This window comes from Pantherophis guttatus, chromosome 18, assembly GCF_059756535.1.
Source record: "Pantherophis guttatus breed Tessera chromosome 18, ASM5975653v1, whole genome shotgun sequence".
Taxonomy (NCBI): Eukaryota; Metazoa; Chordata; class Lepidosauria; order Squamata; family Colubridae; genus Pantherophis; species Pantherophis guttatus.
In genome coordinates, this window is record NC_142080.1 from 11,290,450 (window position 1) to 11,318,420 (window position 27,971).

The 27,971-nt window shown below is 46.1% G+C and overlaps 1 protein-coding gene across 4 annotated transcripts; it reads left to right on the forward strand.

The window, feature by feature from the left end:
* The first annotated feature begins 493 nt into the window (after window positions 1-493).
* USF1 (upstream transcription factor 1) lies at window positions 494-27,940 on the forward strand. 4 transcript variants are annotated; one of them, XM_060682585.2, is made up of 11 exons: window positions 494-916; window positions 8,386-8,476; window positions 12,224-12,276; window positions 13,128-13,246; window positions 15,804-15,905; window positions 17,162-17,351; window positions 21,179-21,266; window positions 21,918-21,976; window positions 22,884-22,978; window positions 25,214-25,342; window positions 27,001-27,940. In XM_060682585.2, the coding sequence occupies exons 2-11, from the start codon at window positions 8,469-8,471 to the stop codon at window positions 27,085-27,087; spliced, it is 930 nt and encodes a 309-aa protein (XP_060538568.2). In that variant the 5' UTR covers window positions 494-916; window positions 8,386-8,468; the 3' UTR covers window positions 27,088-27,940. The 4 variants fall into 4 exon arrangements, with proteins under 4 accessions (XP_060538568.2, XP_060538570.2, XP_060538569.2 ...); XM_060682587.2 differs by having other exon boundaries at window positions 13,134-13,246; XM_060682586.2 differs by having other exon boundaries at window positions 12,227-12,276.
* Window positions 27,941-27,971: the final 31 nt, after the last annotated feature.

Here is a 27,971-nt window from a genome sequence, read left to right on the forward strand (position 1 = left end):
AAGTCTTAAAGCTGCCGAGTTTGGGGACCCCTGTCATAGAGAATGAACTCTGGCAATATTGTATTACTAACTAGAGCATACAAAACATTTGCTAGAGCAATTCTTCTGTATTAGAATGACTGCCAATTCAGGGATGTTGAACTTTGGAGGCTTGAAAGCCCATAATTCCCACTGAGATGGGGTGGGGGATTATGGGGGTTGTAGTCTGGAGTTGCATGCAAGAAGGAATGCTACTTCTAACTTCCAGTGACAATAGCAGAATAATTTCCACAATTAGCAAAGTAAAAGACCAGCAGAGGCTGGAGTTTTTATTCGGGCGCCCTCCAAGAAAGGCGACCCCCCCCCCCAAAAAACCTGCCCACTGGAGGAAGTAGGATGACCGGAAGTGGGCACCTAAAAGGCGGAAGCCAGCGCCCTTTTCCAACATGGCGCCCAAGCCGCGCATCTTCATTGGCCGGCTAACCGGAAGTGGCGTATGGCGCCCTTCCGTCTTTGTTTCCCAAGTGCTGATTTCTCTCATTTGCACGAGATGCCAAATCTTTTAAAACCACCGGTGATAGGCCCAGAGCGCCAGATCCGTCTTGAGTTTGAAAGAGCGACCGGGCGCTGCTTCCCCAAGCTCCCGTTCGCCCGGCCGCCTTTTCAAACTCAAGATGGAGGCGCCTAGGCCTCTCTTTTCTTTCTTTCTCTCTCAATCTGACGCCTCAAAATGGCCGCCACCGGAAGCGCAGGCCGTCCTTTAGCGGCCAACTTCCGGCTGCCGGTAGAGAAGAGGCGTGCCGGGAGGGCGGGGCTTCCGCTCCTCCGTCGGGCGCTGAGGGGAAGAAGGCGGAAGGCGGGCGAGCGTTCAGCGGTGCGCGCATGCGCCGATCTTCATGGAGCGCCGAGGGGCTCCGAGGGACGGAGGGCGGCCCAGGTGAGAACGGCGGCCACCCCCCCACCCCCACGGGCAGGGCGGGGAGGGGTCCATGGGCGCCCCCGGTGGGCTTCCGCCTCCCTCAGCCACCCGCCTCCCCGAGGCCTTTCCCGGGTTGGGTCTTTCCCAAGCAAGGAGGAGAAGGCCGCGCCCCTCCCCCCTCCCCCACAGGGAGACATTTGGGAGTGGGGGGGGAGGAGGGTGGGGGTCCCCATTGAGGCCCGGCGGGGCGATGGGGGAAGCCGCCCCCTCCCCCACTCTTAGGGACGCTTCCTCAGAACGAAGGGACCCTGGAGGTCATCTAGTCGAGCCCCCCTCCTCCTCCCCTCCCCTCAGGCCAATTATGGAGCCCCCACCCCCCTCTGGTTGCTCCTGGGAGACACCCGCCTGGAGGGTCTTTCTGGGCGTCTCAGGGCCTCCTAGGGTGGCCGGTGGCACAGCCAGCCAGATGTTCAGTTATGGGTTGCACCAGTAGAGGCTCAAGCAGTGTTCCTTGTATGGATGATGTACAACGACAATCAGGGCTCTTTTTCCTTTCTTTCTTTCTTTCTTTCTTTCTTTCTTTCTTTCTTTCTTTCTTTCTTTCTCTTTCTCTTCTTTCTTTCTTTCTTTCTTTCTCTTCTTTCTTTCTTTCTCTTCTTTCTTTCTCTCTTTCTTTCTTTCTCTTCTTTCTTTTTTCTTCTTTCTTCTTTCTTTCTCTCTCTTCTCCTCTCACTGATGATATTACCTAGTTGGGTAATGAAACTTCTGCAAGAAAACAAACCAAGCTCAGAAAACACCAAGGACCCCACAGTCCTCTTCTTCTTCTTCTTCCTCCTCTTCCTTTTTCTTTCTTCTTCCTCCTCCTCCTCCTCTTTCTCCTTCTTCTTCTTCTTATTTTATTCATTAAACATGAAACTCAGTCAACTGAACATTTAAAAATGTGTCACAAATATCATTGACTGGCACTGATGGTTGTTACGGGCTGCTGCCAGCATCCTAGGTATCAACCAAGTATTATCATCATCTCCTTCTCCTCCTCCTTCTTTTTCTTCTTTTTTCTTCTTTTTCTTTTTCTTCTTTTTTCTTCTTCTTTTTCTTCTTCTTTTTCTTCTTTTCTTTTTCTTTTTTCTTCTTCTTTTTCTTCTTCTTTTTCTTCTTTTCTTTTTCTTTTTTCTTCTTCTTTTTCTTCTTTTTTCTTTTTCTTTTTCTTTTTCTTTTTTCTTCTTCTTTTTCTTCTTTTTCTTCTTTTCTTTTTCTTTTTTCTTCTTCTTTTTCTTTTTCTTTTTCTTTCTTCTTCTTCTTCTTCTTCTTCTTCTTCTTCTTATTATTATTATTATTATTATTATTATTATTATCTCTTTTATTAATTAAACATGAAACTCAGTCAACTGAACATTTAAAAATGCATCGCAAATACCATCGACTGGTGCTAATGGTTGATACGGGTTGCTGCCAGGGTCCTAAGTATCAACCCGGTATCTTCTTAAAATATATTATTTTATTAAATTATTTATTTATTTATTTATTTATTATTATTATTATTATTATTATTATTATTATTATTATTATTATTATTATTATTATTATCTGGCACTTTGGATCCACCGCTGGAGCCCCTCCGGAGGGGCAGGTGGGGATGTTTGACGGGGTTGAAGGTCATCATCCCAGGATGTAAACTGTTCCAAGCCAAGCTTCCTTTTTTTAATTGACTGCTGGCAATTCTGTCAATGACGTTGTTGTATTATTATTGATCATCGCACAGTCAGCCAGATGTTCAGACTGGGTTTGGCATTTTTGTCTACCTATCGAGATGATTTGTCTACCTATCGACTTTATTCGTTAAACATGAAACTCAAGTCAATTGGACATTCAAAAATGCATCACAAATACCACTGACTGGTGCTAATGGTTTATACGGGTTGCTGCCAGTGTGCTAGGTATCAACCAAGTACCTTCTTAAGATGTACGATGTTCTGAGTAGCACAGTTTTTTGCAGTTCCGCTGGTGTTATTGCAGGAAGCTGTAATTTCTTGATGTGTTTTGTAAAATTCTTGGACATGGTACCAAGTGCCCCGATGACCATGGGTATCACTGTTACATGTTTCATCCATAATCGCGTCGTTTCGATGGCCAGGTCATGATATTTCATGATTTTTTCCAGTTCTTTTTCTTCGATGATGATAATGATGATTTTATTTTATTTTATTTTTCATTTTTATTATTAATCCCACATTCAGCAGATGTTCAGACTGGGGTTTGGCATTTTTGTCTCCCTGTCGAGTCCTTACCAAGGACCTGGGATAGGCAAACCTAGATGTTTGATGGTGTGACAGATGGAAGCTGTTCCAACTAAAGCCGCCTTCTGCAATATATTATTAGTATATTAGTATTAGCCACCCAGTCAGCCAGAGGTTTCGACTGGCATTTTTATCCGCCTCCGGAGTCCCTTCCCAAGGACCTGGGAGAGGCAGATGTGGATGTTTGATGGGATGAAAAGTCTTGTCGCAGGACGTGAGCTTATTGTTATTGTGGCCAGATGTTCAGGCTGGATTTGGCATTTGTGTCCACCACTTGAGTGCTTCCCAAGGACCTGGGAGAGGCAGATATTTGATGGTGTTAGAGGTTTCATCGTAGAATGAAAGCTTATTCTGAATGGTTGCTTAGTCAGCCAGATGATTAGACTGGATTTGACATTTTTGTCCGCTTCCAAGGACCTGGGAGAGGCAGATGTGGATGTTTTGAGGTGTTCAAAGTCTGTTCACAGGATGAAAGCTTATTCTTATTATGGTTGGTTGCACAGTCAGCCAGATGTTTAAACTGGTTTTGGCATTTTTGCCCACCTCAAGTCCTTCCCAAAGTCTCAGATTAATATAAAAATATAATAATAATATATTATTTAATATAATAAATAATATATTATTATTATATTAAAGGTCTGCAAGATATAAACCGTTCCAAGCACGGCTGCCTTTTGTAATTGACCAAGGAAGATTTTTGTCAGTGCCGATGATAGTACAGTATCGGTTTTACTTGTGTATTATTAGGGTTCCTTTGCAGCAGCATCCAGATGTTGAGACTGGATTTGGCATTTTTTAATCCACTATCAAATCCTTCCCAAGGACCTGCAATAGGAGATGTTATTGTTTACTAACATTAAAGATCTCGTTGCGAGATGTAAGCTGTGCCAAGTCAAACTGTCTTTTGCAATTGACTGATGGGAATTTTGCCAATGCCAAGTGCGGTTTAAGTGGGGTTCCAGATGTTTTTATTTATTTATTGATGGTATTTATTTATTGTATTTATTCAAACTTCTATACCGCCCTTCTCCTTTCGGACTCAGGGCGGGATGGCACTCAAGGCACCTATTACTATTGGAGCTACCGTTGCTTTTTTTTCTGCACAGTCATTCTATTTCTTTTTGCACGTCTTTCTATTTTGTTGTCTTTTCCAGTTTTGTCTCTTCTCTTCTGGTGGATCCAGGATGTAGTTATGGTTGGCTACACAGCCAGCCAGATGTTTAAATTGGATTTGGCATTTTTATCTACCTCTCAAGTCCTTCCTAAGGATCTGGGATAGGCAGATGTTCTTTGATGGTGCTAAAGGATAGAATTGTTCCAAGTTAAGCTACCTTTTGCAATTTCCTGATGGGGATTTTGTCAATGCCTATTTATTATTATCTCTTTTATTCATTAAACATGAAACTCAGTCAATTGAACATTTAAAAATGTATCACAAATATTACTGACTGGTGCTGATGGTTGATACAGGTTGCTGCCACCGTCTTAGGTATCAACCAATATTATTATTATTATTATTATTATTATTATTATTATTATTATTTATTGGTTAATCTTTAGTGAGATTCACAGCCTTTGAGGCTGGTTAATAGCTCAGCAGCTCGAGTCCTAACCAAGGACCTAGGAACTGTTAAGGTATCGTCGGAGGATGTAAGCTGTTCCGAATAAGGTGGTTTTTTGTAGAGTCAAAATGTTCAAGTCCGGTAAATTTAGAATTTCTACATAGCGGGGTAGCCCTTTGGGTATTGCTCCAAGAGCTCCAATTATTATTACTAATATTATTATTTCCCACCTTTTTTATATAGTCGCTTTCAATGCGAGATGAGTGGCGTATAAATTTAATAAATAAATGTCTATGGAGTTTCTCAGTCTTCCAGGTCATGGTTGTCCCAAAGGTGCTTTTTCAAGAGCCAACTGGATCTTTCTGGACTAAAAAGTCCAGTTAATAAATATATAACTCAAGGCAGCAAACGTACCGATACGTTCCATCTCTTATTTTCTCCACAACAAGCATGCTTTGTTTATTGGTTTACAGAAGAATAGAGAGGCAGTTTGGTGGTGGGTAACAGTGCCAGGTTAGAAAATCATAAGATGGTGAGTTCCAGTCCTGCCTTACGCATGAAAGCTGGCGGGGTGCCTTTGGGCCAATCACCAGGAGATGGTGAGTTCTAGTCCCGCCATAGGCACAAAAGCTAGCTGGGTGACCTTGGACTCACTCCTCACTCACTCTCATCCCAATTCGTCTCACAGGATTATTGTGGGGAAAATAGGTAGAGAACAGAGTATATATGTGTGTTTGCTGCCTTGAGCTATTTATAAAAATAATAAAGGGAAAGGAGGGAGGGAGGGAGGGGGAGAGAGAAAGAGAAAGATTCCTGGCCCAGCAGAGATCTGATACAGGTAGTCCTTGACTTACGACTACAATTGAGCCCAAAATCTCTGTTGTTAAGTTCGTTAAATTTGTTAAGCCACTTTTGCCCCATTTTAACGACCTTTCTTGCCACAGTCGTTAAGCGAATCATTGCAGTGGATAAGTTAGTAACACGGTTGTTAAGTGAATCTGGCTTCCCCGTTGACTTTGCTTGTCAAAAGGTTGCAAAAAAATGACCTCGGAATCCTGCAACCGTCATAAGTATGAACCAGTTGCCAAGCATCTGAATTTTGATCACATTGTCAAGTTTCCCAAAAATGCCCTAATTAATTCATGAGCCATGATCCAAACTTCAAAGGAAATATAGTCATTTATTAGGAGCAACATTCCGGCAATACTGGGATGCAGTTAGGACTGATCCTCCGTAGATTTACGTTCCCTTATGACCCTGTCTCTCCTCTCTGGCCATGTCATAAATCACATTCTCCAATTAACCACTTTGGCTGGCTGTGAAACCTAACGCCCTCCTTCTGATTGCGGTCAGAAAGAATGTATGGAATTCACTTCAGTTCTCCCTCCCTCCTGCTCATGGCAACTTGAAAGCTTTGCAAGTTGACACACATGATGCTACAGAGGTGGTAAATTTGAAAAACGGTAAGCCCATTGTAACTCTGAACGGTCACTAAATGAACTGTTGTAAGTCGAGGACCACTTGTGTGTAATGGCCCCCTCTGGTGATGTGAGGCGAAGGGGCACATAAGGGCAGCAAATGAGTGAATATGTGCCCATCAGGGTTTGCCGCCTCTCGCTTCTTCGTTAGAATAGAATTGAGCCGGAAGGGACCTTGGAGGTCTTCTAGTCCAACCCCCTGCTCAAGCAGGAGAACCTCCACAGGCGACGTCATCTCAGGTGTAGCGATTGCGCCATGGTCTTCAAGAACCCATAAAGTGCTGCTTGTGGACGCTGCTTGAGACTCTAGAAAAAGTGCAGAGAAGAGCAACCAAGAGGATGAGGGGACTGGAGGCTAAAACATACGATGAACGGTTGCAGGAACTGGGCCTGGCTGGTCCAGTGAAGAGAAGGATTTCCGCTACCGGTTCTCCAGAACCTGTCAGAACCTGCTGGATTTCACCCTTGTTCTTGTCCTACCTTCAGGTGCTTTGGAGAATAGGTGGACTCCCCTCTTCTCTGTGGCAGCCCCCAAGTGCTGGAAGACAGCTAGCATGATAGCAGCCTTCCAATATTTGAGGGGCTGCCACAGAGAGGAGGAAGGGGGCTCAAGCTATTTTCCAAAGCCCCCAAAGGCCAGAGAAGGAACAATGGATGGAAACTGATCAAGGAGAGATTCAACCTGGAAATAAGGAGGAATTTCCTGACAGAACAATCAACCCATGGAACAGAAGTTGCCTTCAGAGGTTGTGGGAGCTTCATCCCTGGAGGCTTCCAAGAAGAGACTGGATGGCCATCGGTCAGAAATGGTGGAGGGTCTCCTGCTTGGGTGGGAGTTTGGTCTAGATGACCTACAAGGTTCCTTCCAACTCTGTTAATCTGTTAAGTACTCGGCATGGCTAGTCTAGTGAAGAGAAGGACCAGGGGAGACAGGAGAGCATCTTCCAATATTTGAGGGGCTGCCCCAGAGAGGAGGAAGGGGGTCAAGCTATTCTCCAAGGCACCTGAAGGCCAGAGAAGGAAGAATGGATGGAAACTGACCAAGGAGAGATTCAACCTGGAAATAAGGAGAAATTTTCTGTCAGGGAGAACAATCCACCCATGGAACAGAAGTTGTGGGAACTTCATCCCTGGAAGCTTTCAAGAAGAGACTGGATTGCCATCTGTCAGAAATGGTGTAGGGTCTCCTGGTTGGGCGGGGGGTTGGACTAGATGACCCACAAGGTCCCTTCCAACTCTGTTAATCTGTCTGACACGGCAGTTGTCTAGAATTGCCGAACTGAGAAGCCACTTTGGTGTCAGGGCGAAAGCAAGAGACCACCAGCTCTCGTCCTCTCCTAGCATGAAAGCCAGCGGGGTGATTTTGTGTCAGTCCTCACAGGGTTGCTGTTCTCCTTGGTCTGGGAAAAACGAGCCGGTAGGATTAGGTACATTTGCCATCTTCGGCCGTACTTGAAAAGGTGGGATATAAACATAACCACCAATAACAGCTTGGTAAAAAAAAAAATTAAGTCCCTGGCTCAATGTTCTTGTGCAATTCTTGACTGCCCCGTGCCATTGCATTTTGCACCCACTGAAACTTCCGAATACTTTTCAAGGGCAGCTCCATGTAGAGCATATTGCAGTAGTCTCTCCAGGAGGTGACTAGGGTGCGAGTGACGGTGCGTATCCATAGGACAGGTAGATCTCGACTTACAACCATTACTTTATTATAAAAATAGACTAACAAACAGGATTGAATTTATTTAGCGACTGTTTGACGTTAACGGCGCTGAAAAAAGTGACTTATGACCGTTTTTCACACTTTATTACCATTGCAGCATCTCCATGGTCATGTGATCAAAATTCGGACCCTTGGCAAGGGGCTCCTACTTATGACTTGCTGTGTCCCAGGGTCACGTGATCCCCTTTTGCGACCTTGGGGGAAGTCATAGTCAATGGGGAAGCCAGGTTCACTTAATAAACCAGGTTAATAACTGATTCACTTAACAACTGTGGCAAGGAAGGTCGTAAAATGGGGCAAAACTCACTTAACAACTGTCTTGCTTAGCAATGGAAATTTTGGGCTTAATTGTCATAAGTCAAGGACTACCTGCAAAAAACGGGCATTCGTCTTCATGAATGTGTATTTTTTTTTTTTTTTTTTTTAGGTTTTGGATGAAGTAACTCTGAAGAAGGAGCAGGTGAAAAGAAGTCCAGGCTGAGATTTTCTGATGCATAACCGACTAAAGAAATGAAGGGGTGAGAACCATATTTTGAATGTGGTGTTAGCCACAAACAGCAGCAAGGTTCTTACCCTGTTCGTGCTTTTGCTAAAATAGAATCCGAGCCGGAAAGATAAGTTAATATCTCTTTATTTATGCATAAGTAAAAGAGAGGTCTGCCACAGATGCAAGGTGAGAGAAGCCTTTAAAAGGTAAAAAAATCACTTTATATCCCGCTTCACAGTGCTTTACCGCCGTCTCTAAGCAGTTTACAGAGTCAGCCTCTTGCCCCCAACAATAGATATGGCTACACATATGTCATCTTCAAGGTCGACACTGGGTCCTCATTTTACCAACCGGATGGAAGGCTATGTCAACCTTGAGCCTGGTGAGATTCGATCTGCCAAACTGCTGGTAGCTGGTAATCAGCAGAAGTCGCCTGCAGTACTGCACTCTAACCACTGCGCCACCGCGAGAAATAGAAATAGAAATAGAAGAAGAGAAGAGAAAATAGGACAGGACAAGACAGTGTCCAGCTAAACAGGGTCTCCCTCACCTTCCGGAAGGACATCCAAGAGGACCCACAATCACTCTGTGAGGGAGATGGGTGGTCTGTAAATATGATACGTTAAAAAAAATACTGTATTTTTCGGAGTATAAGACACACATTAGTTTTTGGGGAGGAAAACATGGGGGGAAAATTTTTGCCTCTGCCTATCAGCATCCATCGGTATTCATCTGGCTAGCGTCCAGGTTGCTTCTCTCTTTGATTAGTTAGAAAAATTAGATTTATTTATTTATTTTTAGATTAGACTGCATATTAGATTAGAAAAATGGATGGCTCTCAGTACGATACCCCTGCTTTGACCTTGAGAGCCAAGTCCCTGTGGTTATTTCTTCGAATCTATTTTTTTTTAAAATAATTTTTATTGAACTTTTGACTTTTAAAAACAAAGTAAAGAAAAATACAACAAAAACAAGGACACATTAAAAACACATAACAAACTTAACATTACATTATATATTATTTTACAGCTTTCTGTATCGACATGGATAATTCCCTATTCTTATTCAATTTTTCATCTGCGTACTTACATTTACATTTGTATCTATTTACACAACCATCATTATCCGGTTAACACTATTCACTTTCTAGTTTTAACTCGATTAAATTAACATTCTGAATTGTTTTGATTCCTCCATATTTTAACGGCAGCAAGGATTACTGTCGCATATGGGTGGAAATAAAACAACGTACCAGGAGAGGAAACAGTAAATTGAAAAATTTTACAATGTGCAGAAATGGAGAAGAGGACGCTGGAAATTGAGGAGAGGGAAGAGTCGGAATATTATAGAGCAGTGATGGCTAACCTTTTTGCCATTGCGTGCCAGGAAGGGGAGAGCGGGGGAGGTTCGTGCACGCATGTGCCCACACCCGTAATTCTATGTGTCCCACTCTACAGATGTGAGCATGACCCCCCTCCCCCCCGCTCCTGGTACGCGATGGCCCAGTAGGCCCGTTTTCCTTTCTCACCTGGCTCTAGATCCTCTCTATGCATCTGGGGAGGGCGAAAACAGCCTTCCCCTGCCCCTCGGAGGCCCGAAACGGCCCATTTCCCAACTTCCGGTTGGACAGGAAGTGACTTTTCTGCTGTCCCCAGCCTCCAGAGATTCCTAGCGCCGGAGCTAGCTGGCGTGCCAGGAGACATGGCTCCGCGTGCCACAGATGCAAGCGTGCCATAGGTTCGCCATCACGGTTATAGAGTGTGGAACAAAGTATATATGAATGTTTAGAAAAAAGGGATTTCTTCGAATCTAAAGTAGCCCAACTTTGCTGTAGGTCAGGTTGGGTTGCAGGAGAGAAATTGCGTAAATATTCAGTGGTAATCTAAGCCAACGAGCTGGGTTTGCACCATGCACTAAGCCACAAAAATGAACACCAGGCTAATGAAGTGCGAAGGCAGACAACTTTGAGCAGAGTTTCTCAACCTTCGCCACTTTTAAGATGTCTGGACTTCAGCTCCCAAAATTCCCCAGATCGTCAACTGTCTTAAAAAGCCATGTAGAACGTTGTCTTCTATGTGTTGTCTGGCTTATCCACCAAGCCGTGGATGAAGAAAGCTGACTTGGAAACCAAGCATGTACCCACCCTGATTGCATTTAGGAAACTGAAAGCTTAAAATACAATGAAGTAAAGCTTTGAAAACTAGTGGAAACTTTAATAAAGGAGATGCGAAATCTCCTCCCTCAGAATAAAAATATATCTGAGCCTTTGGTGGATAGAACCTCTTTTTTTGGAAACAAAGGTTCTCCAGATGTGGTGTGTCCCAGGTCCCATCCTGGGTACTGATACTACATAGGGCTGGAAGGGACTTTGGAGGTCATCTTATCCACCCCCCTCCCTCTCAAGGTAGATGTCCATATACTATCCTAGTCAAATGGCCGTCCAGTCTCTTCTTGAAAATCCCCAGTGATGGAGCACCCACAACTTCTGGTGGCAAGTTGTTCCACTAATTAATTGTTCTCACTGTCAGGAAGTTTCTCCTTAGTTCTAGGTTGCTTCTCTCCTTGATTAGTTTCCATCTGTTCCTTCTTGCCTCACTTTCTGGTGCTTTGGAGAATAGGTTTGACCCCCTCTTCTTTATGGAAGCCCCTCAAATATTGGAATACTGCTATCATGCCCTCTCCTAACCCTTGTCTTCAGTAGGCTAGAGCTAAAGGTAAAGGTTCCCCTCGCACATACGTGCTAGTCGTTCCCGACTCTAGGGGGTGGTGCTCATCTCCGTTTCTAAGCCGAAGAGCCAGCGCTGTCCAAAGGCGTCTCTGTGGTCATGTGGCCGGCATGACTCAATGCCAAAGGCGCATGGAACGCTGTTCCCTTCCCACCAAAGGGGGTCCCTATTTTCCTACTTGCATTTTTTACCTGCAGAAACTGGGACAAGTAACGGGAATTCAGGCTAGATGTACCCTCACTCATTCATCACCCAATTTAACCTCCTTTAAATCCTTTATCATCTTCAATTCCTTATCTAACCAGCGTCCAGCTAAGCAGGGTCTCCCTCACCTTCAGGAAGGACACCCAAGAGGACCCACAATCACTCTGTGACGGAGATGGATGGTCTCTAAATATGATACATTAAAAAAATACCCGTATTTTTTGGAGTATAAGATACTTCGGAGTATAAGACACACATTAGTTTTTGGGGAGGAAAACAAGAGAAAACAAAATTCTGCCTCTGCCTACCAGCATCCATTGGTATTTATCTGGCTAGCGACCTTGCAGCACACATTCTGGTCAGCTTCAGCACGTTATCGCAGCCTGATTCAGCACGAGCAGCTGATTGGCGGATGGATCAGCCTCCCAGAATACCGCCAATCAGCTGTTCCGGGCTGTGGGCATCGCCAGAGCCCATCACTGTCTCCGCACATCGCATTTTTGGCCTCCGCATGTTGCGTTTTTGGCTTCTGCATTCCCATTTTAGACCCATTCCAGGCTGCTGGGATCGCCACAGCACGTCACTGCCGATCACTGCCTTAGCACGCCCCGTTTTCGGCCTTCACGCATCGCATTTTTGGCTAATTCCAGGCGGTGAGGATCGGCATCACCGCCTGGAACCAGCCAAAAATGTGATGTGCAGAGGCCAAAAATGGCCGGTGTATAAGACACACTGCAATTTTCTCCCACTTTTTTGGGGGGGGGGGAAGTGCGTCTCATACGCCGAAAACTAAGGTAAATATCTGATGGAAAGAATGTTCCCATCTCATGTGTTCCTCCTTGTCTCAGCAGGCAGCAGAAAACATCAGAGACAGAAGAGGGAACAGTTCAAATCCAGGAAGGTGAGCATTCTCCGGCCGGTTGTATTTTTTACTCTTCCTACCCCTGCAAGATGGCTCCCTTCAAGGCAGACTCAGTTCCTGGAACCCCAGAAATTGGCCTCTACAATTATTGGGTGATTTTATAGACATAATTTGGAGGGGGGGGGGTCTTCTTGGTTGAGAAGGTCTGAGATTTCCTGGTGGTCTCCCATGACCATGGGGATACTACAGTCTTAAAAACAGTCCTAAGTCACTTTTTTCGGGGGCCACTGTAATTTCGCACGGTCACTAACCGGATGATTGTGAGTGGTGCGGTGGCCTAGGAGGCTGTGAGTTTGATCCTAGGTAGAGGCAGAAATTTCTCTCTCTGGGCACACTGAGAATATATCTGTTGAACAAAACTCCGCATTGGCGACAGGAAGGGCATCCGGCCAGTAAACATTCTGATAGCTCCATTCAGTTGCCCGGACTCCACCCCACAAGGGATTCTGGGGTCCTTAAAAGATGATGATGATTGCCAGGCTTCATGAGAGTGGTGTGGTGGCCTAGAAGTGGAGCTCTCGCCTCACAATCAGGAGGCTGTGCGTTCGATCCTAGGTAGAGGCAGATATTTCTCTCTCTCTGAGCACAATCTGCCGAACAAAACTGCATTGGAGACAGGAAAGGCATCCGGCCAGTAAACACTCAGCTCCATTCAGTTGCCCAGACTCCACCCCCCACAAGGGATTATGGGGTCGTTAAAAGAAGATGACTAAACGGATGATTGTAAGTCGAGGACTTACCTGTATTGCACAGTCCTGGGAAAGGGCGGGAATTAATTAACATGGCGGCTTCGGCCCTATTTAAGGCCTCTTTCTCTTCTTTCTCTGAAGGAGCAGTAGCGACAGGTGAAGATCCCACCAGCGTCGCCATTGCGAGCATCCAGTCGGCGGCCACCTTTTCAGATCCGAACATCAAATATGTCTTCCGAGCAGAGAATGGAGGTACTCAGGTGAGATGCTGTGAGCTGCCGCCGGAAGGTTTCCTCCCTTGCTTGCTGCAGGTATCCAAATCAGTGCTTCTCAAGCTGGACAGGTTTCAGACGGGTGGAATTCTGGGAGTTGAAGTCTTAAACTTTCTCAGCTTCAGAAACACTGGTCTAAAGCGGATCTCTTGTGCTGCTGGCTCCCTGTATTAATAGATATTCTTCGAAAACAGGAATCTGGTCTGCACGAAAGGACTTTCTCGCTTCTTTGCATCGTTGCTGCTTGCAAGTTTCGATTTAACACTTGTAGGCATTCGCTCAAAATCTAAGGGACTGGTTTGGACCACTTTTTCGTGCGGCTGTTGATAAAAATAGTATCGCCAACATGATCGCCAATGTCCGATGATGGATATAGCACAAGAAGAAGACAGTATTAGCTGGCTTTGAGATGCATTTGCCCTACATTGCTCTCGGGGCAGCGGGGGGTGGGAGGAATCAGAAAAAAGTAATTTTTAAAAAAAAGTAATACAGCAACCGTACTTTATATGTTTTAGCCTCCAGTCCCCTAATCCTCTTGGTTGCTGTTCTCTGCACTTTTTCTAGAGTCTCCACATCGTTTTTATGTGGTCACCATGATGTAAAAAAGATGTGGAGACTCTAGAAAGAGTGCAGAGAAGAGCAACCAAGAGGATGAGGGGACTGGAGGCTAAAACATGCAATGAACGGTTGCAGGAACTCGGCCTGGCTGGTCTAGTGAAGAGAAGGACCAGGGGAGACAGGATAGCAGTGTTTCAATATTTGAGGGGCTGCCCCAGAGAGGAGGAAGGGGGTCAAGCTATTTTCCAAAGTCCCTGAAGGCCAGACAAGGAGCAATGGATGGAAACTGATCAAGGAAAGAAGCAACCTGGAATTAAGGAGAACCTTCCTGACCGTGAGAACAATTAACCTGTGGAACAGCTTGCCACCAGAAGTTGTAAATGCTTCAACACTGGAAGTTTTTAAGAAGAGATTGGGCAGCCACTTGTCTGAAATGGTGTAGGGTTTTCTGCTTAAGCAGGAGGTTGGACTTTTAGACCTACAAGGTCCTTCCAACTCTGATATTTCCAGGGTCCCCACTTGCCATTTGGTATATTTATTTCCGAAACGGATTGGAGGTCCTTGATTATATTAATTACAAACCCCTTCCTTTGAGTCTGTTTATAATTTTTCCATCTGTTCCAGATGACACAGGTGATTATTTCATCACACAGTCTGGCCTCCCAATTATCTTTTTTCTAAAGGAGGGAGAAAACCAAAAGATATAGGTACTCCTTATGGCCACAATTGAGCCCAACATTTCTGTGACTAAGCAAGACAATCGTTAAAGGAGTTTTGCCCAATGTTATAGCCATTCGTGCCACAGATGTGAAGTGAATCACTGCAGCTGTTACGGTAGTAACAGGGTTACTAAGTGAATCAGGCTTCCTTGTTTGAAATCCAGCTGGGTAACTCTGGGCCGATCGCCAGGAAGTAGGGAGTTCTAGTCCTCCCTTAGGCATGACAGCTGATTGGGTGACCTTGGGCCAATCACCAGGAGACTGGGAGTTCTAGTCCTCCCTTAGGCATAAAAGCTGGTTGGGTGACTTTAGGCCAATCACCAGGAGACTGGGAGTTCTAGTCCTCCCTTAGGCATGAAAGCTGATTTGGTGACCTTGGTCCAGTCACCAGGAGACAGGGAGTTCTAGTCCTCCCTTAGGCATAAAAGCTGGTTGGGTGACTTTAGGCCAATCACCAGGAGACAGGGAGTTCTAGTCCTCCCTTAGGCATGACAGCTGATTGGGTGACCTTGGGTCAATCACCAGGAGACAGGGAGTTCTAGTCTTCCCTTAGGCATAAAAGCTGGTTGGGTGACTTTAGGCCAATCACCAGGAGACAGGGAGTTCTAGTCTTCCCTTAGGCATAAAAGCTAGTTGGGTGACTTTAGGCCAATCACCAGGAGACAGGGAGTTCTTGCCCTCCCTTAGGCATGAAAGCTGGTTTGGTGACCTTGGGCCAGTCACCAGGAGACTGGGAGTTCTAGTCCTCCCTTAGGCATGAAAGCTGATTGGGTGACCTTGGGCCAGTCACCAGGAGACAGGGAGTTCTAGTCCTCCCTTGGGCATGAAAGCTGGCTGGGTGACTTTAGCCAATCACCAGGAGATGGTGAATTCTAGCCCTGCCTTAGACACGAAAGACAGGTGGGTGATCTTGTGCCAGTCTGTCTCTCAGTCCAACCCACCTCACAGGGTGGTTGTAGGAGGAGGAGGAAAGTGTTTGTATGTATTTATCTTGTCATGTTTATGTCGTGTGTATTAGAGGTGGGGACCTTTTGAGAGTTGCATGTAACAAAATTTCATGTTAAGGTATGCCAATTAGCGTACATTCAAAGTGACAAACTCTTAAGTGTGTTTGGATACATTTGCAGCTTTGAGGTTTTTATAAACATAATAAAGGCGGGATACAAATAAATAATTTCAAAGCTCCCCATTCTCAATTTACCATGTTCATAACACATAAACATGCACTCCCCGTTGTCCTGTCTCCTTTTTGCTCTCTCCTCCTCCAGCTGATGTACCGAGTCATACAGGTGGCCGAGGGGCAGCTGGATGGGCAGACGGAGGGCAGTGGGGCCATCAGCGGCTACCCTGCAACGCAGTCCATGACCCAGGTAGGTGCTGCCGATTTGGAGGAAGAGGAAGGTGAGTCCTCCTGGGGAAGAGAAAGCAGTCCAGAGGTTGGGCTGAATCCTCTGGCCGCAGGTGGGTCTTAAAATGCTTCGATGGGAGCTTCTCCCAGGGGACCAAGCTGGCTGGGGAATTCTGGGAGTTGAAGTCCTCACCTCTTAAGGTGGCCAAGGTTGAGGAGCACCATCCTGGAGCATCTTCCCTACTTTTCCCTTTGCTGTAGACCAGAGGTTTCCAACTGTGGCCACTTTTAAGACTTGTGGACTTCAACTCCCAGAATTCCCCATGGCTGGCTGGGGAACTCTGGGAGTTGAAGTCCACAAATCTTGAAGTCACCCTCTTTTTTTCCTTTTTAAAAAAAAATTATTTATACATTTTTTCTTTAAAGTATGTACGTGCTTAATAAACAGTGTATTGTCTGGATCAATTTACTTATACAATATAATAATTCTGATGATAATAGTACTAATAACAGCTGTACCCTGTTTCCCCCAAAATAAGACCTCCCCTGATAATAAGCCCAATTGGGCTTTTGAGTGCATGGCAATAAGGCCAAGCGCTTATTTCAGGGTTCAAAAAAATATGACAGGGTCTTATTTTCGGGGGAACACAGATGATAGATAGATAGATAGATAGATAGATAGATAGATAGATAGATAGATAGATAGATAGATAGATGATAGATAGATGATAGATAGATAGATAGATAGATAGATAGATAGATAGATACCCTGTTTCCCCCCAAATAAGACATTCCCTGATAATAAGCCCAATCGGGTTTTTGAGCGCATGGCAATAAGGCTTATTTCAGGGTTCAAAAAAAATAAAAGACAAGTTCTTATTTTCGGGAAAACACGGTAGTAATAATACTGATGTTTACTTATGTATAGTCCAGTTCTTGCATCTTTTACTTACATAGATCAATAACCTTTCATCTTCTAATTTCTACCTCTTCTATCTACACATTGATGGAACAAATCCCATGTTAAAAATATTCTGTTTCTTCCTTTTATTATTAATGTCAATCTATCCATCTCCGCACAGTCTTGATATTTTTCTAATTATACTTTCATCTGTAGGTATATCCCCATTTCTCCAATATTGTGCAAGCACAATTCTCGCTGCTGTCAGCACTTGTATTATTAAATATGTAATCCCTTTAATTATAATTTTCTGGGTAATATATACCTAACAAAAATATTTCTGGTTTGAAGTCACCCTCATGACCTTCTCTCCCCAGGCTGTCATCCAAGGAGCGTTCACGAGCGAAGATGCCGTCGACTCTGAAGCCGCGGCCACCGAGACCCACTACACCTATTACCCGGCCACCGTGGCCGACACCAGCACCTCTGCTGGAGCTGGGACGACTGCAGTGGTCACCACCCAGAACTCGGACGCCCTTCTGGGGCAAGCTACGCCCACCGGCACAGGTCAGTCAGTCAGGACCATCCCAGATGGAGGTCATGCCCAGATTTATCCACCCACTGTGCTGTAATTTTGTTGCTCTCTCCAATCTATTAATTTGATAAATTTGTATTCCATTGATAAATGCTGCCTCTTGACTTGTAAACCATTTTTGACAGAGCCAAAGGAAGTGATAATTTGATAGGCCAAGACCGAGTTTTCCCAACCTTGGCAACTGGTAGACTGGGAAATTCTGGGAGTTGGAAGTCCACCCATCTTAAAGTTGCCAAGATTGAAAAATAACCTTGGCCTAGGGTTATTTATTTTATTTTTTATTTTACTTCAAATTTATATACCACCATTCTTCCTGGGAACTCAGGGCGGTGTACAGCCAGATAAAAACACATAATATAAACATTAAGAACAGATTAAAAGGAAATATCTCAATTTGGCCAAGAATTTTAAAAAAAACATACAAATTTAAAATCATTTAAAAGGATTTGTTAGGCCAGCCCGGCTTGTTGGAAAAGGAAAGTTTTAAGGGCACGGCGGAAGGCACGGAGGTCTTGGATTCTCCTTATCTCTGAGGGCAGCTGATTCCAGAGGGTGGGTGCCCCCACAGAGAAGGCCCTCCCCCTGGGGGTCACCAGCCTACATTGCTTGGCTGATGGCACCCCGAGGAGGCCCCCTCTGTGGGAGCGCACGGGTCGATGGGAGGTCGTCGGTGGCAGAAGTCGGTCTCGGAGATAACTAGGTCCTATGCCATGGAGCGCTTTAAAGGTGGTAACCAACACCTTGAAGCGCACCCGGAAAACCACTGGGAGCCAGTGCAGCTCGCGCAGGAGCGGTGTTATGCAAGAGCGCCATGCAGCTCCCGTAATTACCCACGCGGCCGCATTCTGGACCAGTTGGAGCCTCCGGGTGCTCCTCAAGGGGAGCCCCATGTAGACAGCGTTGCAGTAGTCCGGGCGGGAAGTGACGAGGGCATGAGTGACTGTGCACATGGGCCTAGAGCCATGGCTGGCTCAGGAATTCTGAGAGTTGAAGTCCACAAGTCATAAAAGGGCCATCGTTCCCCACCCCTGACCTAGAACAGAGGTCAACAGCCTATGGCTCCGAAGCCACATGCGGCTCTTTGGGCCCTCTGCTGTGGCTCCCTGTCAGGTGATCCCACCACTGGCTGGCCCCGCCCCTCGCCCTCCCCTCCCAGTCACTCCTCGCCTGGCCTGAGAAGGTAAGGGTGACGGTGGGGGATGGAGAAGCAGCCAGAGCAGATACAGAGAGAGGGGGAGAGAAAGAGACATAGAGAGAGGGAGGGAGGGAGGGGAGAGAGAGATATGTCAAAAGGATTTTGTGGTTCCCGGTGTTTTTTAACAACTGGTTCTCTGCCCTAATGACCGGCTGGTTAGGCATGACTAGGGGGTCATGTGACTAGTGGAAGTGAGTGACATCCAGCCAGATTTTGTGGCTCCTGGTGTTTTCTGTGGGAAATGGGTCCAAAGGGCTCTTTGAGTATTTAAGGTTGCAGACCCCTGCCCTAGAACATTCGTTAACATTCCAGTTCCCCGTTTATATTTGTAGCAAATCTTTTATCAAAATATATTCGCCGTCCTGAGTTACTTATAAAGTAATACAGGTAATCTTTGATGGTTGTAAAGCTGATTTTATGACACTTTTTTTTTCTCGAGTTATTAAGCAACCCCATTGTTTGCTATGGAGACATTTTTTGCCAGAAACAAAGTAAAATCCCAATTTGGGGCAAAAGCGCCATAAATTGCAGTGGTTTGTCCACGAAGCTGCAATGTGTCAATCTTGTCAATGTGATCCAGTTGTCGAGTATCCAAAGTGGTCATCAAAACCTCAGAACTGGGTCAGAAGTACTTTTTGGGAGGTCTGTTGTAGCTTGGAAAAGTCACTAAGCGAATGGTTGTAAGTCGAGAATTACTTGCATTTTAGCAATTAATTTAAGGTTTATATACCTGTTAGAGCATGTTGTAAAAATCACAATAATTCGTATTACAGATAGACCGTGAACAATACATGAACCCAAAATTTTTGTTATTAAGTGAGGCATTTGTTAAGTGACTTTTGCCCCATTTTACGACCTTTCTTGCCACAGTTGCTAAGTGAATCATTGCAGTTGATAAGTTAGTAACACGGTTGTTAAGTGAATCCGCCTTCCCCATTGACGTTGCTTGTCGCAAAAAGGGTTCACGTGAGCCAGGGACACAGCAACGGTCATAAGTATGAACCAATTGCCAAGCATTGAATTCTGATCACATGATCATGGGGTTGCTATAAAGGTCGTAGGTGTGAAAAACGATCATAAGTCACTTTTTTCAGGACCGTTGTAACTTTGAATGGCCACTACATGAACTTGTCAACGGTCCGAGTTGACAAACCCAACCAAAGCAAGCACAGTCGAGACCTGGGATCTGAATGCAAAACTTTATTGAGTACATCATTTCGGCACTGCTGAAGGCAAAACCAGCTCTACCTAATTCCCGCACAAACCCACATAGTTATAGTATGGATTTCCCCCTCCCCCTACTCTTGCAGGTCACATTGTCCAGTTGAGTGTCATTATTTTGTTATGAGAAAAAGTCTCTGGTCTTGGCAAACCACTGCTGATGTGTCCTTGGCACTCATGGCTCTTCTTTTTGAAGTCTGCAGCCTGCATTCCATCTCACTCTCCTCTCCCCTAGTGTTGTGGTCGGCCAGCAGCCTGTGGAGCTGGCAGCGGAGTCAGACAGTGTGGAGGCTGGGGAGGAACATGGGCCAGTCCTGGAGTCTGGGGAAGGCTCAGATGAGGGCTCTGTGTCGGAAGCAGAGATGGGGCCAAGGCCATCTGGGAGTTATGCACAGACTCTGGAGCCTCCAGAGTCGGACATCAGAGAGGCAGAGGAACAGGAGGAGCCTGTTCCTAGTGCGCGCATGCGCAGAGCTGCCAGAAGGCACGAACAGTTAAAACTAAAGGGACAACTCGGGAGTAGGGCCAAGAGATGATTGGCCTCTCCCATAAGGCTTAAAAGAGGAGCAAAGGCACGTGGGCCCTTTGCAGGAAAGCAACGTTGTTACTTCTGTTCCCAGTCGGCATCTCTGTTTGATTCTGGACTCCGTGTGGCTTTGCCAAGTAGGTCTTTGGCAGAGTGTCAAGGGGAGATAAAGGCTGGTGATTATCCCGAAGGACTTTTTGCAACTAATTGGGACTCAGCTGTGAATGAACGTAATTCACAGCTGTTGCAATAAAAGAGTTTTTTGCGACTTCTCATATGTTTTTTGACTCAGTAAGCCTAGATCACAACATTTAGTTCTTTGGCAAGTTGAGAAGCGATAATGGTTGCAATGGCATAAGCGTGCTTCAAGCTTGACAGAACTGTTGTAAGTTGAGAACTATCGTTGCTTTACTCTGGCAAGATTCTGTAGGTGAATTGACAATGAAGAAACGACTCGGAACGAAGTCCAGTTTTAGATTTTTTTTTTTTTTTAATTTGATTTATATGTCGCCCTTCTCCGGAGACTCAGGGCGGCTTACAATGCATTAAGCAATAGCCTTCATACTTTTGTATATTTATACAAAGTCAGCTTATTGCCCCCACAAACTGGGTCCTCATTTTACCTACCTTAGAAAGGATGGAAGGCTGAGTCAACCTTGAGCCTTGGCGAGATTCGAACCTGCAGTAATTGCAGGCAGCTGGTCTTAATAACCAGCTTAATAACAGGGTGCCTTAGACCACTGTACTACCAAGGCTCTTTAGATTTAGTTCTTGGATGTGATTCGATTTGGAGTATTTTGTAAACACAAAACTCTTTCTTTCTTTCTCTCTCTCTCTCTCTCTCCCACTTCGAACAGGGCAGTTTTTCGTCATGATGTCACCCCAGGAGGTGCTACAGAGTGGAACCCAGCGGTCGATCGCACCCCGGACTCACCCTTATTCCCCGTGAGTGACAGGCCTCCTATTTATTGGCATAGGAAGCATGGGAGCTTAGTTTTCCAAGTTTTCAGAATTTGTTTGCTAGGGCAGTGGCCCCCAAACTTGTGGGCACGAGGGACCGGTTTCTTGGAGAGAGGTTTTTCCACGGACCGGAGGACACGTGGTTTTCCATGCTACCTGAATCCTGCGTATGGGGCTTCATTTGTTTGTGCGGACTGGTGCCAGTCCATGAACCGGGGTGGGATGGGGTGGGGGTTAGAGACCTGTCATGCCCCTGTCGGAGTCTGACTCTGAGATAGAAGAGGAACAGCTGAGAGAGAGCGGGAGAGCGGTTCTGTTGGCTGTGGAGGAAACTGGGGAAGGGCAAAATCAGGCTGGGCAGAGCAGGGGGGAGGTAGAACAAGGGAGAAGGGGTTCTGATGAAGACCAAGGGCCCCCCTCCCTCCTCATCTTAGGGCGCGCAGCGAAGAACGCAGAAGAGAGCAACGTGGGTTGCGTGGCTTACGAGGGAGGAGAGGGCCCCGACTCCCTTCACAAGGCACACCTGGGGATGGAGTTTAAAGGAGAGGCAAACGGGAGGATTCTGGCTTAAATGGTGACATGATGTAAATTTAACAACGCAAGTATAAAATTAGACCCGCCTTTTCCTTTTCCCAGGAAATCGGAAGCTCCACGGACAACGCGGGACGAGAAACGTCGGGCACAGCACAACGAAGGTGAGGAAGGCAGCCGGAATGGGTGAGAGAGGCAATGCTGCATAGTGGTTAGGTTGGGGGAGTAGAACTGGGGAGATCAGATCCGTCCTCAGCCATGGAAACTCACTAGGTGACTCTCTCTCTCTCTCTCTCACCCTCTCTCTCTCTCTTTTTCTTTCTTTATCTTTCTCTCTTTCTCTCCCTTTCTCTCCCTCTCCCTCTCTTTCTTTTCTTTCTCTCTCTCCCTCCCTCCCTTTTTCTCTCTCTCTTTTTCTTTCTTTATCTTTCTCTCTTTCCCTCCCTTTCTCTCCCTCTCCCTCTCTTTCTTTTCTTTCTCTCCCTCCCTCCCTTTTTCTTTCTCTCTCTCTCTCTTTTTCTTTCTTTCTTTATCTTTCTCTCTTTCCCCCCCTTTCTCTCCCTCTCTTTCTTTTCCTTCTCTCTCTCTCTCCCTCTCTCTCTCTCTTTCTTTCTTTATCTTTCTCTTTCCCTCCCTTTCTCTCCCTCTCCCTTTCTTTTCTTTCTTTCTCTCCCTCCCTTTCTCTCTCTCTCTCTCTTTTTCTTTCTTTATCTTTCTCTCTTTCCCTCCCTTCCTCTCCCTCTCTTTCTTTTCTTTCTCTCCCTCCCTCCCTCCCTTTCTCTCTCTCTCTCTCTCTCTCTCTCTCTCTCCCCCAACCTACCTCACAAGACTGTTGTTTCGGTGGATAGGAATAAAGGAAGGTCCCCATGAAATGATGAGGGCTATGCCTAATAAATACAGGGAGTCCTCAACTTACAACCATTTATTTAGCGACTCTTTGAAGTTACAACAGCACCATGTCCGGTCTTGCACTCAACACCGCTGCAGAATTCCCACAGCCTTGCGAAACGGTGCAGTAGAGCCTCTCCTTCCTTCCAGAAGGTAACCCTGTAATCCTTTTGTGTCCTGTAGTGGAACGCCGGCGCAGGGACAAGATCAACAACTGGATTGTGCAGCTGTCCAAGATCATTCCGGACTGTTCTATGGAGAACACCAAATCTGGACAGGTGAGAACAGTGGAGCGGCTCTGCTGTGGGGAGATGAGGGGGGTGATGGGAGCGATATTAGTCTCGCCTTTGATATGAACGCCAGCTGGTTGATGTTGGGCCAATCACCAGGAGATTGGGAGTTCTAGTCCCGCTTATGACATGACAGACAGCTGGGTGACTTTTGGCCAATCTTTCTCTCTCTCAGCCCAACCCACCTTCCAAGGTTGTTGTGAAGAAAATAGGAGGAGGAAAGTTTGCCGGATATGTTTGCCACCTTGAGAAATTTGTCCAAAAAAATAAAGGCAGGATACAAATAAATAGAGAAAAAAATAGTGACGTCAGTCTTCCCAGCAGTTACCTTCACTGCCAAGAAGGCTAATGGTAAACTTTGGCTTGAAATTGGTCACACAGGAAGTCCTCGAGTTACGGCCACTTGTTCAGCCACCCTTCAAAATTGCAATGGCACTGAAGGAGAAGGACTTAACAACCAGTGTGCGACACGGCTGCCGTTGCAGTATTCCCAATGAAGACACGATCGTGATTTGTGTGCTCAGGTCTCCAACTTAACAGTTACAACACTGCAGAAGTCACACAATCGCCATTTTCGCCCTTCCTATCTAACAGAATAACAGAGTTGGAAGGGACCTTGTAGGTCATCTAGTCCAACCCCACGCCCAAGCAGGAGACCCTACACCATTTCAGACAAATGGTCTCTCCTTGAAAGCCTCCAGTGATGAAGCTCCCAGAACGTCCGAAGGCAACTTCTGTTCCATGGGTTGATGGTTCTCACTGCCAGAAAATTCCTCCTTATTTCTAACTTGAATCTCTCCTTGGTCAGTTTCCATCCATTCTTCCTTGTCTGGCCTTTGGGTGCCTTGAAAAATAGCTTGACCCCCTTCCTCCTCTCTGGGGCAGCCCCTCAAATATTGGAAGATGCTCTCCTGTCTCCCCTGGGCCTTCTCTTCACTAGACCAGCCAGGCTTAGTTCCTGCAACCGTTCATTATTATGTTTTAGCCTCCAGTTCCCTAATCATCCTGGTTGCTCTTCTCTGCACTTTTTCTAGATTCTCAACATCTTTTTTTATAGTGTGGTAACCAAAACTGGATGCAGGACTCTAGGTGTGGCCTTACTAAGGCTTTATAGAGTGGTATATAGAGAGTGGTTCCCTCCCAATTACCCACAAGCAAAGTCAATGTGAAAACTGGGAAGGTCACAAGCTGCCCCCATAAGTCACTGCAGGGAACTCATACTCTGTAACACCCCCCATGGCCCCTGTACATTCCTTGGGACTCTCATCTCTTCCCGTTTAACGACCCAATTGGTCCTGAGGTTATGACTGCAATTGGGACCAGAATTTCTGTCCCCAAGCGCAATACAGACACAGGACATCATGTTTTACAATCCCGACCGAAATTTTGTCCCTGTTTCTGTCGTAACCCGAGGACTTGCCTGTATTGAATAGAAGGTGATGGATGGATAGAATGGATGCTACAAGATATCCTTGCAAGGCACTTCCAGCATCCTTCATCCTTGGCCTCTGCGGCTGGTGTGACATCTAGTAAACACCAGGTTCCTCCCCATAGCAGATTCTGCGCTGTTGGTGATCTGGTTAATGATCTACTGGGCTGGTAACCATTAGCTCATTGTTAGTAAAAGAGCTATTTGTTTTCAGTCCAAGTGACGTGGGATTCAGCCGGTTCTAGTGAACCGGTAATTTATTACTATCGGTTCTGTGGGCGTGGTTTGGTGGGGGGGGTTTAATGTGACGGTGGGCGTGGCCAACTTTTTTTTTTTTTTTACTTTTCAAAGTATTTTTTCTTCGGAAGAGGTTGTAGAAAAAATGCTTTTTAAAGTAAAAAAAAAAAAAAGCCTCTGATGATCGTGCGGCTCAGCTGGGCATGGGGGGGCTGGTGCAGGGATTTTTGCTACCGGTTCTCTGAACCACCCGCCAGATCAGGCGATCCGGTCCGAACCGGGAACATTTCACCCCTGGGCCCGCCCTAGCACTATGCCGTCCTATTTAGCTGCGTTTTTTAAGCTGCGTGCAAGTGCACGCTCTCACATTTTCAATGCTGGGGCAAACCGGTCGTTAAATTATGTGAAGCCCATTCTGGTCCAGGATGCTTGGGGACTAATAATCTAGAACATTCTGCCTTCTCTTCATTCAAAGTGGTGACCAAATCCGTAATGAGGGCTCCCCTAAAGTAGCCGAGGTTACTCTCTTAAGTCCCTTTCTCTTCTTCCACCTACAGAGTAAAGGCGGGATCCTCTCCAAAGCTTGCGACTACATTCAGGAATTAAGACAGAATAACATCCGTCTTTCTGAGGAGCTTCAGGGCCTGGACCAGCTCCAGGTGGATAATGGAGTCTTGCGACAACAGGTAAGGTTGACGGGGACCCTCAATGCTCTGGCTTTCCCATCAAGGGAAAGACCTCAAAGATCTCTAGAATGAATCCACCTTGAGCAGCCTGACCTGATTCCTAGAACCTCTGCTGATCGTCTCATTCGCAAAACCCTTGGATGTTTAGACCAGTGCTTCTCAACCTGCTAGCTGGGGAATTCTGGGAACTGGTGTCCATTCATCTTTGTGTTTTATTCAAAAAAGGTTGAAATACAAAACTCCCAACACATTTAAAAAAAAAAAAAACATTGGGGGGAAAAAAAGGTGCAAAAAAGAAGAAAAAGCACAGAATTACACATGTTTTCCCGCCTAGTTGAATACTGATTAATACATTACTTCAAATTTTTTCTATCCCACCTCTTGCAAAACACATCTAGAATTTCTTTTTAAACTACTAAGCTATTTGCAAATTAGTGGCCTGTCATCCATATACAGAACAACAGAGTTGGAAGGGACCTTGTAGGTCATCTAGTCTAACCCCCTGCTCAAGCAGGAGACCCTTTACCATTTCTGCAAAGTGGCAGTCCAGTCTATTCTTGAAAGCCTCCAGAGCATCCAGAACTTCTAGAGGCAACTTCTGTTCCACTGGTTGATTGCTCTCACAGTCAGGAAATTCTTCCTTATTTCTAGGTTGAATCTCTCGTTGATCGGTTTCCATCCATTGCTCCTTGTCTGGCCTTCGGGTGCTTTGGAGAATAGCTTGACCCTCTTCCTCCTCTCTGGGGCAGCCCCTCAAATACTGGAAGATGCTCTCCTGTCTCCCCTGGTCCTTCTCTTCCCTAGACTAGCCAGGCCCAGTTCCTGCAATCGTTCTTCATATGTTTTAGCCTCCAGTCCCCTCATCATCCTGCTTGCTCTTCCCTGCACTTTTTCTAGTCTCAACATCTCTCTCTCTCTCTCTTTCTTTCTTCTCTTTCTCTCTTTTTTCTTTCTTTCTTCTCTTTCTCTCTTTTCTTTCTCTTTCTTCCTTCCTTTTCTTTCTTTCTTTCTTTCTTTCTTTCTTTCTTTCTTTCTTTCTTTCTTTCTTTCTTTCTTTCTTTCTTTCTTTCTTCTTTCTTTCTCCTTTCTCTTTTTCTCCTCCACTCTAACCTTTACCTATCTCTCCTCCCTCCCTCCCTCTTTGATTTGCTAAGCCAGCAACTTCTGTTCCATTGGTTGATTGTTCTTACTGTCAGGAAATTTCTCCTTATTTCTAGGTTGTCCTTGATCAGTTTCCATCCAATCTTCCTTGTCTGGCCTTCGGGTGCCTTGGAAAATAGCTTGGCCCCCTTCCTCCTCTCTGGGGCAGCCCCTCAAATATTGGAAGATGCTCCCATGTCTCTCCTGGTCCTTCTCTTCACTAGACTAGACATACCCCAACTCCTGCAACTGTTCATCGTATGTTTTAGCCTCCTAATCATCCTGGTTGCTCTTCTCTGCACTTTTTCTAGAGTCTCAACGTCTTTTTTATAGTGTGGTGACCAAAACTGGATGCAGCACTCTAGGTGTGGCCTTACTAAGGCTTTATAGAGTGGTGCTAGTCCCTAACATGAACTTGATTCTACCCCACTGATGGGCTTCCCCATTAAGACAACCCCCCACCTTAGAATTTAAAAAACCCTGGGACCTCCATCTCTGTCCTCCTCTTCTGCCCACAGGTCGAGGATCTGAAGAACAAAAACCTGATTTTACGAGCGCAGCTCCGACAGCACGGCGTGGAGGTGATCATCAAGGAATCCCACTGACCGGCCACCCACCCACCGGCAGGGAGGGCCTCGCTCAAAACACGGACCTCCCCCCCTACCACCTCTTGAGCACAGCAGAAGGCCACGATGCCCAGCTGCACCGGTGCTTCCAAGCCTGCCTGCCTTCCTCCCTCTCTCTTCTCTCTCTGGTGCCGGATCGGAAGGCTGCGTCCCCTCCCTCGGGGCCAGGACTCGGCTCAGGACGTTCGACTTTGCCCAGTCGCCCTTCTGAGCTCACCCTTTGGCTTGGACGTTGACACAAATGTACTCTTGGTTCGTAGGACCCTAAAACGAATAGCCCCCCCCTCCAAGTTGTGTTGACCTTCTCCCAGCCCTGCCGTTTTGCTGAGCATTGACGCCCCCCCCCCTCGCGCGCTTCCTCTGACGCCCCCTTTGCATGCACCCTCCCGTAGTTCCCTTCCAGAGTTCCCGACTCCCAAGCTGTGGCACAGGGACCTCCGGGGATCGTCCCCCCTCCCGGGGCTCTGCTCCCACCAAGCGAGGGGGTGGCGCTCTCGGCAGCCCCTCCTGCTCGCTCTCTTTAGCCCAACCTTCCTTCTCCTCCTTTGGATGGACTCCGGGAGGGCCGACGCTCGATGCTCCCCGTGGGTTTCCTCGTTGCCGAAAAAGTCGTGGCGTTGCTCGCGGCGCAGAGTTGCCAAGGACCGGAGTGGGTGCCGAGCGGTCGCCGTCTTCCTCTCTCGAAGTTGATGCATCTTAACGATCAGGATAGCAGTTCTCTCTTTTTTTTTCCTCTTTTTTTTAATATATATATATATATATAAATCCTGCGTTTTGGACAAGAACAATAACAACAAAAAGGAACATAATTAAAAAGCTGCCTTGCTGGGTTGATTTGCATTTGGTTTTTTGTTCTGGGGCAG

Bases quoted from the DNA above. Each gene is read 5' to 3' on its own strand.
- USF1 (XM_060682585.2), top strand. The intron at 22,979-25,213 runs GTGAGAACAGTG...TTCCACCTACAG, and splicing joins AGAACACCAAATCTGGACAG to AGTAAAGGCGGGATCCTCTC. The intron at 25,343-27,000 runs GTAAGGTTGACG...TTCTGCCCACAG, and splicing joins ATGGAGTCTTGCGACAACAG to GTCGAGGATCTGAAGAACAA.